This window comes from Chiloscyllium punctatum, chromosome 7 (genome assembly GCF_047496795.1).
Source record: "Chiloscyllium punctatum isolate Juve2018m chromosome 7, sChiPun1.3, whole genome shotgun sequence".
NCBI classification, from domain to species: domain Eukaryota; kingdom Metazoa; phylum Chordata; class Chondrichthyes; order Orectolobiformes; family Hemiscylliidae; genus Chiloscyllium; species Chiloscyllium punctatum.
This window is the reverse complement of record NC_092745.1, coordinates 104138988-104152181: the sequence shown is the minus strand read 5'-3', so window position 1 is coordinate 104152181 and position 13194 is coordinate 104138988. Positions and strand designations below refer to the sequence as shown.

Below are 13194 nucleotides of genomic sequence, written 5' to 3'. Positions count from 1 at the left end.
TCATATTATCCATCTATAGTGCTACTAGAATATGTGATTGAAAAATATCTATATGCTAATGTCCAGAGTTATTGTTAGACATCTGACACAGGCAAAACTGAAATGAGATTTGATACAGAGCCCAATAATTTAGTCATTGGTCAAAAGAACAGTAGGGACAACAGGTAGCAGTTGATGGGTACCACTTCCACAAACTGCTTTGTTGAATCTTCTCTTACTTGTGATGAATTGTATTGTAAATTATTTAGTTTAAGTGGCTAGGAGTAGTGACTGTGTTAAAATGCAGTACAAAACTGGATTTTCTCATTATTTTTAACGGTTTAGGAACAATAGACCATTGGCATTATTTCCTTATATTGAAAACTATAAACCTAGTTCCATTATTATTTCCACTGTCTAACTCGTCAGCACAGTGAGGACTCATCACCTGTGTTCCCTCCATTCAAAGTTTAACCATATCGAAAATCAAAGTTACAGTGGCCAGATAGAGTAATCAGGTAAGATAATGTGTAAATTTAAAGTTTTGAATAACAGTCTTGGGCTAAACAGTTAAATAGGTTTTCTGGATATCTTAAAACAAAAAAAAATCCTAATGAGGTTCCTGTAGGCTCAATGTTTCTGTTAGCTAGAGATTACAGTGGGATGTGAGTAGTCTAGTGGGACTAGAGAGTAGAAGTTGTTTCAGCTATACAAAGTCCTGGTTAGACCATGCCTGGTGTGCTGTGAGCATTGCTGGGCAGCACATTTTCGAAAATATTGGCTTTGGAGGGGTTGCAGCATCGATTTACCAGAATGACATCTGATCTCTAAGGATTAGGAGTAATTAGAGAAAAAAGTAATTACTACACCTAGAATTTCAAAGATTACGAACTGATTTAATTAAAGTTTCTTGATATTCCTTGCTGCAAAGCCTGACTTCCCCATCAAAAACTGTCATGGAGCTCAGCTACAGAACACAGGGAAGTGTTTAACCTCTGCTGACTGCAGGTCTATCCAAAGTTGTTTCATCCTCTGTCATTGTAGATTGGAACATCAAACCCAGCACCAAGCTCACAGACTACAGGCTAGTAGTGATGCATGCCCTGCCATATGGCTGACAGACATGGACTGTGTATGGTAAATACTTAAGAGCTCTAGAAAAGTCTCACCAATGCTACCTCTGCAAGATCCAGCCAATCAACTGGCATGATAGGTGCACTAACATCAGTGTTCTTGCTCAGGCCAACATCACCAGCATCTGTAACAAACTGAAGTCTAGTATCTACAGAAAAAGGAGTGTGTAGCAAACCCTCCAATTCTCCGAATCAGTGTCTGCTGCACGTGTGACAGAGGCTCTAAGTGGTGTTTTGGACTCTTTAGTCACCTTAACACTAACTTTTTGCGTGGAAGCAAGTCATTCTCAGCCATGAGAAGAATAACGAAGGTGAAACCAAGAAAAATAGATTGGGTAGGTAGATGAGAAATTATTCTCACGTGTTCAGGCATCTAGAACTAGGAGTAACAGTTTTTAGAAGTGGAGTCAGATATTTCAGGAGTATATTTGGGAAATGATACGATGACAAGTTTGGAAATTTCTTCTGCAGACAGCAGTAGATGTTTAGTCACTTACTACTCAAATATTTTAAGGGATATAGTACAAAGGCAGTTATGGGGAATCCGATTGAAGATAAGCCATGATTTCATTGAATAGTAGAATGTGATTGAATTACATGCTGACTATCTGCAGGAGTGAATCAGCCAGTCCTATTCTCCCTTTCTTTTTCCCTTGATCCCGTTAACTTTCTAAAGAGAAAGAAATTATATTGTTCACTTTAGAAAGCCAGAATGGGTTCTCCCACCATCACTCATTCTGCATTCCAGATCTGAGCCACTCACTACATAAAATGTTTTATTGTGTCACTTTTGCTTCTTTTGCCAATGATCTTAACTTGCTGTCCGCTTATTCTCAACCCCTGTGTCAAAGGAAACAATTATTCCTCTTGCTGCTTCAACCAGACTCTGAAAGAAAATTGGACAAAGATATGCAAAACTTCCCGAAATTCTTTAAGGAAGAACAATCCCCAGCTTTTTCAGCATAATTGAAGCCTTATTCCAGGAACCATCCTCAAACCTTTTGAGCATCCTGTCCAATGTTTTCACATTCTTCCGAAAATGTTGGTCCAAAATTGGATATTATATAGCAGGTGAGGTTGACTAGGTGAAGGTGAACGACAACTTCCACAGTAAAACCAACTGCCGTTCATACTCCTAAATCAACTGATGGCATTTTCTGCACATACAGTTATCCAGGACTCAAGAAACATCCTGGAATTCCAACATGGAAAAGGATGTACATTCCACAGGATTTTTAAAATTTATTTGCTCAAAGGGTATGAGTGTCACAAGCCTGACATAGCACTCATTGCCCATCCCTATTTGCCCTCAAGATGGCAGTGAGCTGCCAACTTGAACTAGTAGAGTTCACTCGCAATATTGAGAGATAAGGGAGCTTTAGGATTTTGATGCAGTGAAGTGAGAGTTTTAACTGAGATGCCCAGTAAACAATACATTCATTGGACTATTAACAGACTTTGGAAATAAACTTAAGACTTACACCGATGTCACTATATTTTACAAGGTATTAGCTTAATTGTTTTAATTAACTTATTATCCATGTATCTAAGATTTTAATTTACAGAAAAGTTCAGAACCCTTTTAGTGGTTCTATCCATTTCTATTTAATTTTAATTTTATCCCTAAACTTAATTGAATACTAAGTATATGAATTAGCTTAAGTTTTATGCTTATTACTTAATACTGTTTTATTTCATAACCACTTGTCTTATAATTTAATTGAATAAATTAAATGTTTAACTGTGCACTCACCCCAGATGATTTGTTATGCTGTGACCTCGTGACATATTACCATCTTTCACTACTGCTCTTCCTTTCTGTTGTTCTAGCACTGCCCTCAAAAGCCTTCTGTTGTTGTGCTCCTAAAAATAGAAAGGTCAGGAAACCTTTATAGTGTAGCTGTGTAATTCCCTTGTCAGCAAGTGCATACATTTGGAATATTCATTTTGGACTGCAGTGGAAACTGCCTTGGTTTTGTTGCTGCAAACATTGTTATCATTGTAGTGATTGGAACAAGCTCAGCCAGGTGGATCTCATAGAATGGGTCCCACCCCACCTCCAACCACAACAAGGACAGAACCCCTCTGGTCCTCACCTTCCACCTCACCAACCTCCGCATAAACAGTATCATCCGCCAACATTTCCGGCACATACTAATGGACCCCACTACTAGGGATATATTTCTCTCCCCATCCCTATCCGCTTTCCGCAAAGACAATTTCCTCTGGGACTATTTGGTCAGGTCCGCGCCCCACAACAACCCACCCTCCCCTCCTGGCACTTTCCCCTGACACCGCAGGAATTGCAAAACCTACGCCCCCCCCCCCACCTCCATCAAAGGTCCCAAAGGAGCCTTCTACATCCATCAAAGTTTCACCTGCACTTTCACCAATGTCATTTATTGCATCTTTTGCTCCCGATGCGGTCTCCTCTACATTGGCAAGACTGGATGCCTTCTCGCAGACCGCTTGAGGCAACATCTCTGGGACATCCGCACCAATCAACCCCACTATTCTGTGGCCGAACATTTCAACTCCCTCTCACATCTGCCAAGGACATGCAGGTCCTGGGCCTCCTCCACCGCCACTTCCTCACCACCTGACACCTGGAGGAAAAACACCTCATCTTCTGCCTTGGAACACTTCAACCCCAGGGCATCAACATGGACTTCATCAGTTTCCTCATTTCCCCTCACCCCCACCTTACTCCAGTTCCAAACTTGCAGCTCAGCACCGCCCTCATGATCTGTCCCACCTGTTAATCTTCTTCCCCACCTATCAGCTCCACCCTCCTCTCCGACCTGTCACCTTTATCTCTTCCTCCATCCACCTATTGCACTCTCTACTACCTTCTCCCCAACCCCATCCCCTCCCATTTATCTCTCCACTCCTGAGGCTTCCAGCCTCATTCCTGATGAAGGGCTCCTGCCCGAAATGTTGATTTTCCTGCTCCTCGGATGCTGCCTGACCTGCTGTGCATTTCCAGCACTACTCTAATCTTGACTCATAGCAAAGGAGTTCCCTGATTGGGGCTGTTAACCTGGTCCAGTCAGGGAGTACTGGGTGACAGATATAAACAGGAGTGTCAGGGGTTCTGTTCACTCTAGGAGCCAGCTCTGAGCAGGGTCAGTGTCAAATGCACATGTAAAGAAAGGCTGTCTCGGTGAAAGGATATAGGCCTTTGTGGAGTTAAAACAGAAATATGTGTTAGTCACAAATGTTCCAGTAATTAAAAAATTTAACATCCCTTTGGGAATTTTAATTCAACCTAATTTTTAAAATGATAAAATACTCAGCTGCCTCGCGGCATCTGTGGAGTGATTGGAATTTTGCTCGTGCCACTTCAATCTTTAAGAAGGGTGACAGAGGGAAATCAGGGGATAACAAACCAGTTAATCTGACTGTGGTGGGAAAATTGTTGGAATGCATAATCAATCTATATCTTTGTCACTAAGTTTGCAGATGACACAATGTCCAGTTCATTATTCCAGATCATTACTGTCTAACAAGAATAGTTGTCCCAACATGGACCCCCACGGAACTCCGTCAGTCACCATCTGCCATCCTGGAATGGCCTACTCCTCATATTTTCTGTGTTTTGAACATTTGTGATTTGGAGGGGAGGAGGTAAATCTCTGAAAATTCTAAATCACGGCACTGCTGTTTTGAAATAAAAAGGTTGAGTATCCTTGGCCTACAACATTTGCTCACAAAAATCTACTTATTTTCCAGTACTTGTGGTATCCGCTATGAACATGTGTAAGATCAATTCACTTTGTGGGAAGTGCAGGCACAAACAACTATTTCATACTCTAAACCTTTTCTTTCTGATGCTTGTATTAGTGCTGCTTATGAAATTCAACAACTTGGCTGCATCTTTTGTTTTACTCTTTGAGGAGTTCCTTTCATGTAACTTTTACATTTAAGAAGAAAAGTCTGCTGTGCTTTCTAGGTTCCATCTTGACCCACATCCAGAGAAGAAAGTACTTTAATGAGAGAGAAGCAAGTATTGTTGTGAAAGACATTGCATCTGCTTTGGATTTTCTGCATACCAAAGGTAAGGAGAGTCAGTGTCAAAAGAAAAACCAATTATGTTCTGAGAAGATGAATTTTGGAGATCTGTGTTTGAGTATCAGTTGAAATTTGTTGCAGCATTGGATCTGTATGAGCCAGTGTAAAAGTTGCCCACTAGTAATAGCAGTTATTGATCACAGTGAAATCTGTGGAAAGAAAAGTTAAGCCAGTTGACTAGGGTATTGACAAAATAATTTGGAAATAATGAGTGGATCAAGCAAGTCAGCAAATGTATTTTGTTCAGAGGCCACAAATTATGCTAAGTGTATGGGAGAGACAAGAACTGGACTGCCCTACAAAGTTAGAACAACATTTGGAGAGAGAAAACATATCAAACAGTGTGAGCAGCACATGCCTGATAATATTGTAGTATGACTATGCCTCACCTGGTCTAATCTTGGATAAGAGGGCCTTTGATGTAGGTTTTTTAAAAATATTAGGTGTTCTAACAGCTAAACCATGTAGATTTTCTTTATTGGAAAGAGATTGAACAAAAAAAACGATAAAGGCTGGGAAGACTGCATTGATTTGTCAAACAGCTCTTTGGCTTAATTGACTTATTCTATTCTCAAGAGCACTTGTGTTTTGATGTTTGTAAAATAAGTGCATGTATCGAAAAAGCTTTTTTTTGGTTTATGGCAAAAAATCTTGTGATCATGGCCTTGTTTACTTTCTTTGAGACTGTTTGTTTTCTTAAACATACTCCCTGTATGTAATACATAAGATTTTGGAGCATCTGTGGAGGGGGAACAGAGTTGACAATTTTTTGAGTCCAACACAATGGTTCTTCATAACTGAAGAGAGAGGTGGAAAAGTCCTGGGTTTTTTACCTGTTGGAAAAGATAAAGGAACAAAAGAAGAGGAGGGCAAATGAGGTTAGAGGCTACATGATACAGGACAAAAAGTATAGGGAATGGTAATGATTGTAGAGTAGGGTGAGGGGTCCAGAGAGATTATTAATAGCATTATATAGCTCTGCTCTGCTGAAAGTGAAACCAAGAAAACCAGAAATTACATGGTAGGGTGGACAAAGTGTGGGCAGATTTTAAGTTGTTGAATTCAGTGTTGAGTGTAGAAGGCAATAAGGTGTCTAAATGGAAAATGCGGTGTTGTTCCTCCAGCTTGCATTGAATTGTTCTATCATCCTGACCAGTTCAACAAGTATGACTCTTGACATTTCGATTGCTTGCCATTTTAGTGTGCCACCTTGCTCTCATGCTGTCATTTATGTCCTACTTCAGCTAGTGTTCTAGTGAAGCTGGATGTCCCTCACCCTATCCCTGTAACCCTGCATTTACCATTTGTAATCCACCCAGCCTGCACATTTTTGCACTATGGGAGGAAACCAGAGCACCAGCAGAAACTCACGCAGACCTAGGGAGAACTTGAAAACTCAACATAGACAGACAGTCACTCAAGGCTGGAATTGAACTTGAGTCCATGGCGCTATGAGTCAACAGTGCTAACCACTGTGCTGCCTGTAAATCCTCTCTCATTACTACAGTGATGGTTTCCTTTATCAATAATGCAATGGTCCCACCTCTCATCACACCTGCAACTTCTATTGAATGATGTACTGCCTGTCCTGCCCCTTTTTCAATCGTATAATATATTCTCATGTGCTGATCAATGCTCTTAAATCCATCTACCTTATCAGTCAAGCTCCTTGCATTAAAATAGATGCACTTTAGCTTTTGGGACCTCCTGAGTGCCTTATCATGCTCATGTCTTCTCCACCTTCTGGACTGTCCTAGTATTCCTTCTATATCTGGTTGGACCTTGTTCCTGACTTTACATCTACTTTGTGGCACTGCCCCCTGTCAAAACAGTTTTAAACCTCCCCAACACCTCTTCCTGTTGCCTTACAAATTAGTCTGTGTTTCCCCCCCACTCAACTATGTTCTCTGTCCACCCTCCCCCCCCCCCCCCCCCTCTAAGATCCCCCTCCAACTGTCAGTCCCCCCCCCCCCCCCCATTCTATCTCCTTGTCTCTCCGTTCACCTCGTCATATTGCAGATACTATGGTTGAGACCAGAATACCCTGCTTTTCTCTATGGTTAGCTGCAGAAGAAATGAAACAGGAAATATATAGCAGTACCATTATAGTTAGAGTATTTATCATGGAGTATAGCAAAAAAAAAATGCTCCAACAAATCTGCAAATTCTGACTTCAGAACACCACTCTGCACACTTCTAAGTGAAAAACAATTGTTCAACTACACTCGACTTGGCTAAGGGACAGAAAGTATATATTTATGCTCCAAATGGCCCTTAAATTGGCGTTAAATTTTGCTATGTTTTTGCTGTTATTCTAGTATGTTGAAATCCCCACCAGCTATCTTATCCTCACCAACCCATTTTGTTACTGTAACAAAAATTCAGTCAAGTTTATTGAACTCTATTTGCTCTGAACAAATGCATACTGACTTTCAGTTCTTGCTCATACCTTTCCAACTATGCTAAGTAATTTTGTCCCAGCTAATTGTCTCTAAAGCACTCTCCATTCTGAGCTGATTGATTTGGAGTTGCAGCATTATATTCATCCCCTTTTTAAAATGGGCAATAGTATTTGCAATGTTGTAGTTTGAGTGCCACCCAATATAATGAAGAAAACTAAAACATTGTAGTTGGATCACTCATAATTTTCTCCTTGTTCCCATTTGTAACCTGTGATATATAACAGATTGAGTGATGTCTGTTAGAACATCTGGATAACAAGGGTACCTATGTCAGGCTTCTTTATTGATTTACAGTTCCATCTATACTGTAAATCCACCTCTAAACTCAGAGGCCTAGGTCTCGGCTCCTCCCTCTGTAACTGAATCCTCTACTTTCTGACCCATAGACTGTAATTAGTAAGAATAGATAGCAACACCATCTCTACCATAATCAGCTGCCCTGCAAGGCTGCATACTCAGCCCCCTATTATACTCCTCACACAGTCATGACTGTGTTGCCAAATTCCATCCCAACTCCATTTACAAATTTGCTGATGGCGCCACCATTGTAGGTTGGATCTCAAGCAGTGACAAGACAGATTACAGGAAAGAGATTGAGTGCTTTGCAGCATGGTGTAAAGACAAAATCTCTCCATCAACATTAGCAAAATGAAGGGGTGGTCATTGATTTCAGGAAGCGGAGTGGAGGGCACACCTGTCTGCATCAGTGATGCTGAGGTGGAGATGGTCAACAGCATCAAGTTCCTGGGAGTAATGATCGCTAACAATCTGTCCTGGTCCATCCATGTCGACGTGACAATCAAGAAAGCACGCCTCTACCTCCTCAGGAAGCTAACAAAATTTGGTATGTCCACAAGGTCTCTTACCAATTTTTATAGATGCATCATAGAAAGCATCCTATCTGGATGCACCACAGGAATGCAGGTCCTGGACCGCTTCCATCGCCAAACCCTTACCACCCGATGTCTGGAAGAAGAATGCCTCGTATTCTGCCTTTGGACTCTGCAACCACATGGAATCAATCTGGATATGAACAATTTCCTCCACATTATCCCAGTCCCAAGCCCTCAACTCTGCACAGCCTCCTGACCTGTCTATCACCTTTCCCATCCATCCACTCTGCCCTCCTCTCCTTCACCTTCATTTACTTATCACATTTTCAGCTACCTCACCTCCCCCCCCCCCCCCCCCCCCAACAACCCCACTCCCCTCCCAATTATCTCTCAGCCCTCCAACCCACAAGCCTCATTCCTGGTGAAGGGCTTATGCCCTAAACATTGATTCGACTGCACCTTAGATGCTGCCTGACCTGCTGTGCTTTTCCAGAATCTCACTCTCGATTGGATGCATCACAGCTTGGTATGGCAACAGCTCTTCCCAAGACTGTAAGAGAGTCATGAACACAGCCCAGTTCATCAGGCAAATCAGTCTTTCATCCATTGACTTCACCTATAATTCCCACTGCCTCAGGAAAGCAACCAACATAATCAAAGACCTCTCCCATTCCGGCTATACTCTGTTCCAAGGGGCAGAAGATATAAATATTTAATACATGTATAAATAGATCCAAGGATAACTTCTTCCCTACAGTTATCAGACTTTTGAATGAACCTCTCAAATATTAACTCTGATTTCTCTCGGTGCACCTTCTGTGCAGCTGTAATACTGTAGTCTGCACTCTGTTCTGCTACCCTGATGCACTTTGTATAGTATGATCTGCCTATGTGGCACACAAAACAACACTTTTCACTGAATCTCAATACATGTGCCAACAATAAAATCAATGTTTTAAGAACTTTTTAAAATCCCATTTAAATCACTGATGCCTGTTTTGTGGCTGCATTGACCATATCTGGGCACTGACAATATCAGGTGGTTTTTTTGTATTCAAAATTGTTAAATTAAAATTTGATTTTATTCAAAATGAAAAACATAAAAGCAATTGTGCAGATGCACAAAATCTGAAATAAAAACAGAATGCTGGAAATATTCAGATTGGACAACAGGAACTGGTTCTGAGGAAAGGTTGTTAATCCTGAAACATTAATTTTTATCTCTGTCTCTTCACAGATCCTTCTTGCCCTGCTGAGTGCTTCCAGTATTCACTGCTTGAAATATTTATTTTTTCTTGGAGGATGTGAAAATTGGTAGATGGCACAAGTTAGTTATCGACTAGTATAGCAGCAACAATGCAGATTGGGTGTGTCAGACTTTCACTACAAACAGTTTAGGGAAATGTATTCCTTACAATGCAATATTTAAGGTGTCTGACAGAATTCTTGTGTCTCTGATTTATGTAATTAACTTCTTGTTCTCCCTGTGAAGGTATAGCGCATAGAGATCTGAAGCCAGAGAACATCCTTTGTGAATTTGCAGAACAGGTAAAATGTCTGTTGTACCAGTTTACCTGTACAACTTGATATCATATTGAGTACGTTTGTTAAAGGGTATGCTGATTACTTGTGTCACTGAGATGTTTTCCAAACTGAGCTTGATGCTTCCCTCCTGTAAGGGAATTCTGCTCACTTTGCATTTCTGAAATAACTGAAATTAGCTGCTGAAATGGTTAGCTCCTTTGGTTAATAAAATATGACTATTCATGTAGGTTTTTTTTGCCCTTTTTCAAAATTTCAAACTACTTTTCTTTAGAAACTGTACAGTTAGTATGCATGAGAATAGACAACAAAAAGCTGAGAAAAGCATCAGTGAGATAGTAAATATGGAGTGATGGAGATAGGTTCAAAGAAAAGGAATGCAGATTGATTCTGAACCATGAGTGCCTGAGTCACATGGATGCCAGTTTGCTAATTCAGTTTTAGACTTAGTTAAAATTCAATGGCTTATAATTTCAAAATATGTACAAACTGCTCCAGGGACATTAGATTAAACAAAATGCCAGCATGTTGGCTGATGTTCCTTGCCAGGTTTACCTTGTTCCTTAAATAGATGTTAGATGCAGCCAGCGTGGATGCCTGTATAATACCTGTGGAACCGGTAAATCATGTTATGATTTTAAGCTATCTTGTGTGCAGTCCAGCACACTTATACACATTATCATTTGACCAAAATTCTAATGATGTTAGTTTGGAGCTATGTACACTGAATGATCCTTAATTCCATCTTTTCTTCATTTATGAATGAAACTACATCTGATGTAGAACTCAGATGTCCACTGGATAAGCCCAATGAATTGCCAGTTATTATGAATTGCAGCATTTCAAAGCCGGATTTGATTGCGGTTTGGGTAGGAACTTGCAGGTACATATTCCTGCTCAGTCATTTGATTTGTACATTGTGGCTGTGATATTTTATGTATATTTCAAGTCAGCTTTTAGTGGTTTTTTAAATACAATGTTAGATTACAACTTTGCTAGTTTTAGAGAGTGACTACTGGTGCATTAATAGATTTAACTTTCTCTGCAACATTGCTCCACTTCCCTGGTCTCAAAGGGCCAGTCCTTTTGTAAAATTTCAATTAGGTCCTATACCAGGGTACCAAATGTTTAATTATTTTGGAAGAGTGAATTAATCATGGAGGTTTATTACCTTGACCATAGTTATTTTGTCTACTGTGCAGAAGGAAGTTTTTCTTTTAATCCTTATCTTTTTGCCTTAACACAATGAACTGTATAATAACATCTTGGAGACTGGAGCTTGCACTTAGCTAAAAATGGGCGCAAATTAAATAATAACTAAACAGTTACTGAAATAAGTCTATTATTCTGGTGAATTAAGCATATAATTAATCCTTAAAATAGTGCTGCTGCATTTCAGTTAAATATGCAGTTAGTATCTTTAGTAGCAATGTATTTACAAGTGGATGAATGCACTTCCTCTTGCAGTTTTTGTCAGTCATTTGCCAGTGTTGCCAAGATTCCATTGGCAAAATTGGAGGTGCAGTGGACAGCAAAGAAGGTTATCTCGCATTACAGCAGGACCTTGATCAGATGGGCCAATGGGCTGAGAAGTGGCAGATGGAGAATAATTCAGATAAATGTGAGGTGCTACATTTTGGTAAAGCAAATCTTAGCAGGGCTTATACACTTAATGGTAAGGTCCTAGGGAGTGTTGCTGAACAAAGAGAGCTTGCAGTGCAGGTTCATAGCTCCTTGAAAGTAGAGTCGCAGGTAGATAGGATAGTGAAGAAGGCATTTTGGTATGCTTTCCTTTATCAGTCAGAGTATCAAGTACAGGAGGTGGGAGGTCATGTTGCGGCTGTACAGGACATTGGTTAGGCCACTATTGGAATATTGTGTGCAATTCTGGTCTCCTCCTTATTGGAAAGATGTTGTGAAACTTGAAACGGTTCAGAAAAGATTTACAAGGATGTTGCCAGGGTTGGAGGATTTGAACAATGAGGAGAGGTTGAATAGGCTAGGGCTGTTTTCCCTGGAGCGTTGGAGGCTGAGGGGTGATCATCATATAGAGGTTTATAAAATCATGAAGGGCATGGATAGGATAAATAGACAAAGTCTTTTCCCTGGGGTGGGGGAGTCCAGAACTAGAGGTTTAGGGTAAGTGGGGAAAGATATAAAAGAGACCTAAGTGGCAACTTTTTCACAGATAAGGTGGTACGTATATGGAATGAGCTGTAAGATGAAATGGTGGAGGCTGGTACAATTGCAACATTAAAAAGGCATCTGTGTGGGTATATGAACAGGAAGGATTTGGAGGGATATGGGCCGGGTGCTGGGAGGTGGGACTAGATTGGGTTGGGATATTTGGTCGGCATGGGTGAGTTGGACCGAAGGGTCTGTTTCTGTGCTGTATATCTCTGACTGTACAAGATTTGTACTTTTGTTTCACGAAGCATGGGGATTTGTTACAAAAACAGAGATTGCTGGAAAAGCTCAGCAGGTCTGGCAGCATCTGTCGAGAGAACTCAGAGTTAGCATTTTGGATTGAGTGACTGTCAAGAACAGCATCTGCAGTTCTTTTGGTTTTTATGGGGATTTATTAGTTCAGTTGGCGGATTACTAGAGTGTGGTGCAGAATGATGTGATTGGTGCAGGTTCAATCCCTGTAACAGCTGTAGCTTTGGGAGGCCTGAATCATTGCCTTGCTCCGTTGCGTGATGTGGAGTGGTGGACTTCAAGGCATATATGTCTGGTTCCTTGTGCACTATGAATAATAATGTTAACTTCATAAAATGAGTGGATAGCCATAAAGTGCAGGAGGACATCAACAGACAGTCACGTTGGCAGAGCAGTGGCCACTGGAATGCCACCTGGGAATATATGCAGTAATGCACTTGGGAAGGGCTAACAAGCAAGAGGTTGCATTACAAATGGTAGGATTCAAAGTTTGGTGGAAGATTTGTAGCTCGGGTGCTCGTTGTTGTGGTTCTGTTTGCCGAGCTGGGAATTTGTCTTGCAAACGTTTCGTCCTCTGTCTAGGTGACATCCTCGGTGCTTGGGAGCCTCCTGTGAAGCGCTTCTGTGCTGTTTTCTCCGGTATTTATAGTGGCCTGTCTCTGCCGCTTCCGGTTGTCAGTTCGAGCTGTCCACTGTCCACAGCCAGGGAATTCCTAGAGGCATGGCATTCATCCA

At 40.9% G+C, this 13194-nt stretch overlaps 1 protein-coding gene across 8 annotated transcripts in view; it reads left to right on the top strand.

Moving 5' to 3' along the window:
- Positions 1-13194, top strand: part of LOC140480004 (MAP kinase-interacting serine/threonine-protein kinase 1-like) — a 69750-nt gene that overhangs the window by 46544 nt on the left and 10012 nt on the right. For 7 of the 8 annotated variants that reach the window (XM_072574486.1, XM_072574485.1, XM_072574483.1 and 4 more), the window contains 3 exons: positions 5065-5169; positions 8319-8489; positions 9971-10026. In XM_072574486.1, the coding sequence (XP_072430587.1) occupies positions 5065-5169; positions 8319-8489; positions 9971-10026 (332 nt within the window). The remainder of the gene's footprint in view (positions 1-5064; positions 5170-8318; positions 8490-9970; positions 10027-13194) is intronic. The other variant, XM_072574482.1, reaches the window with a different exon arrangement.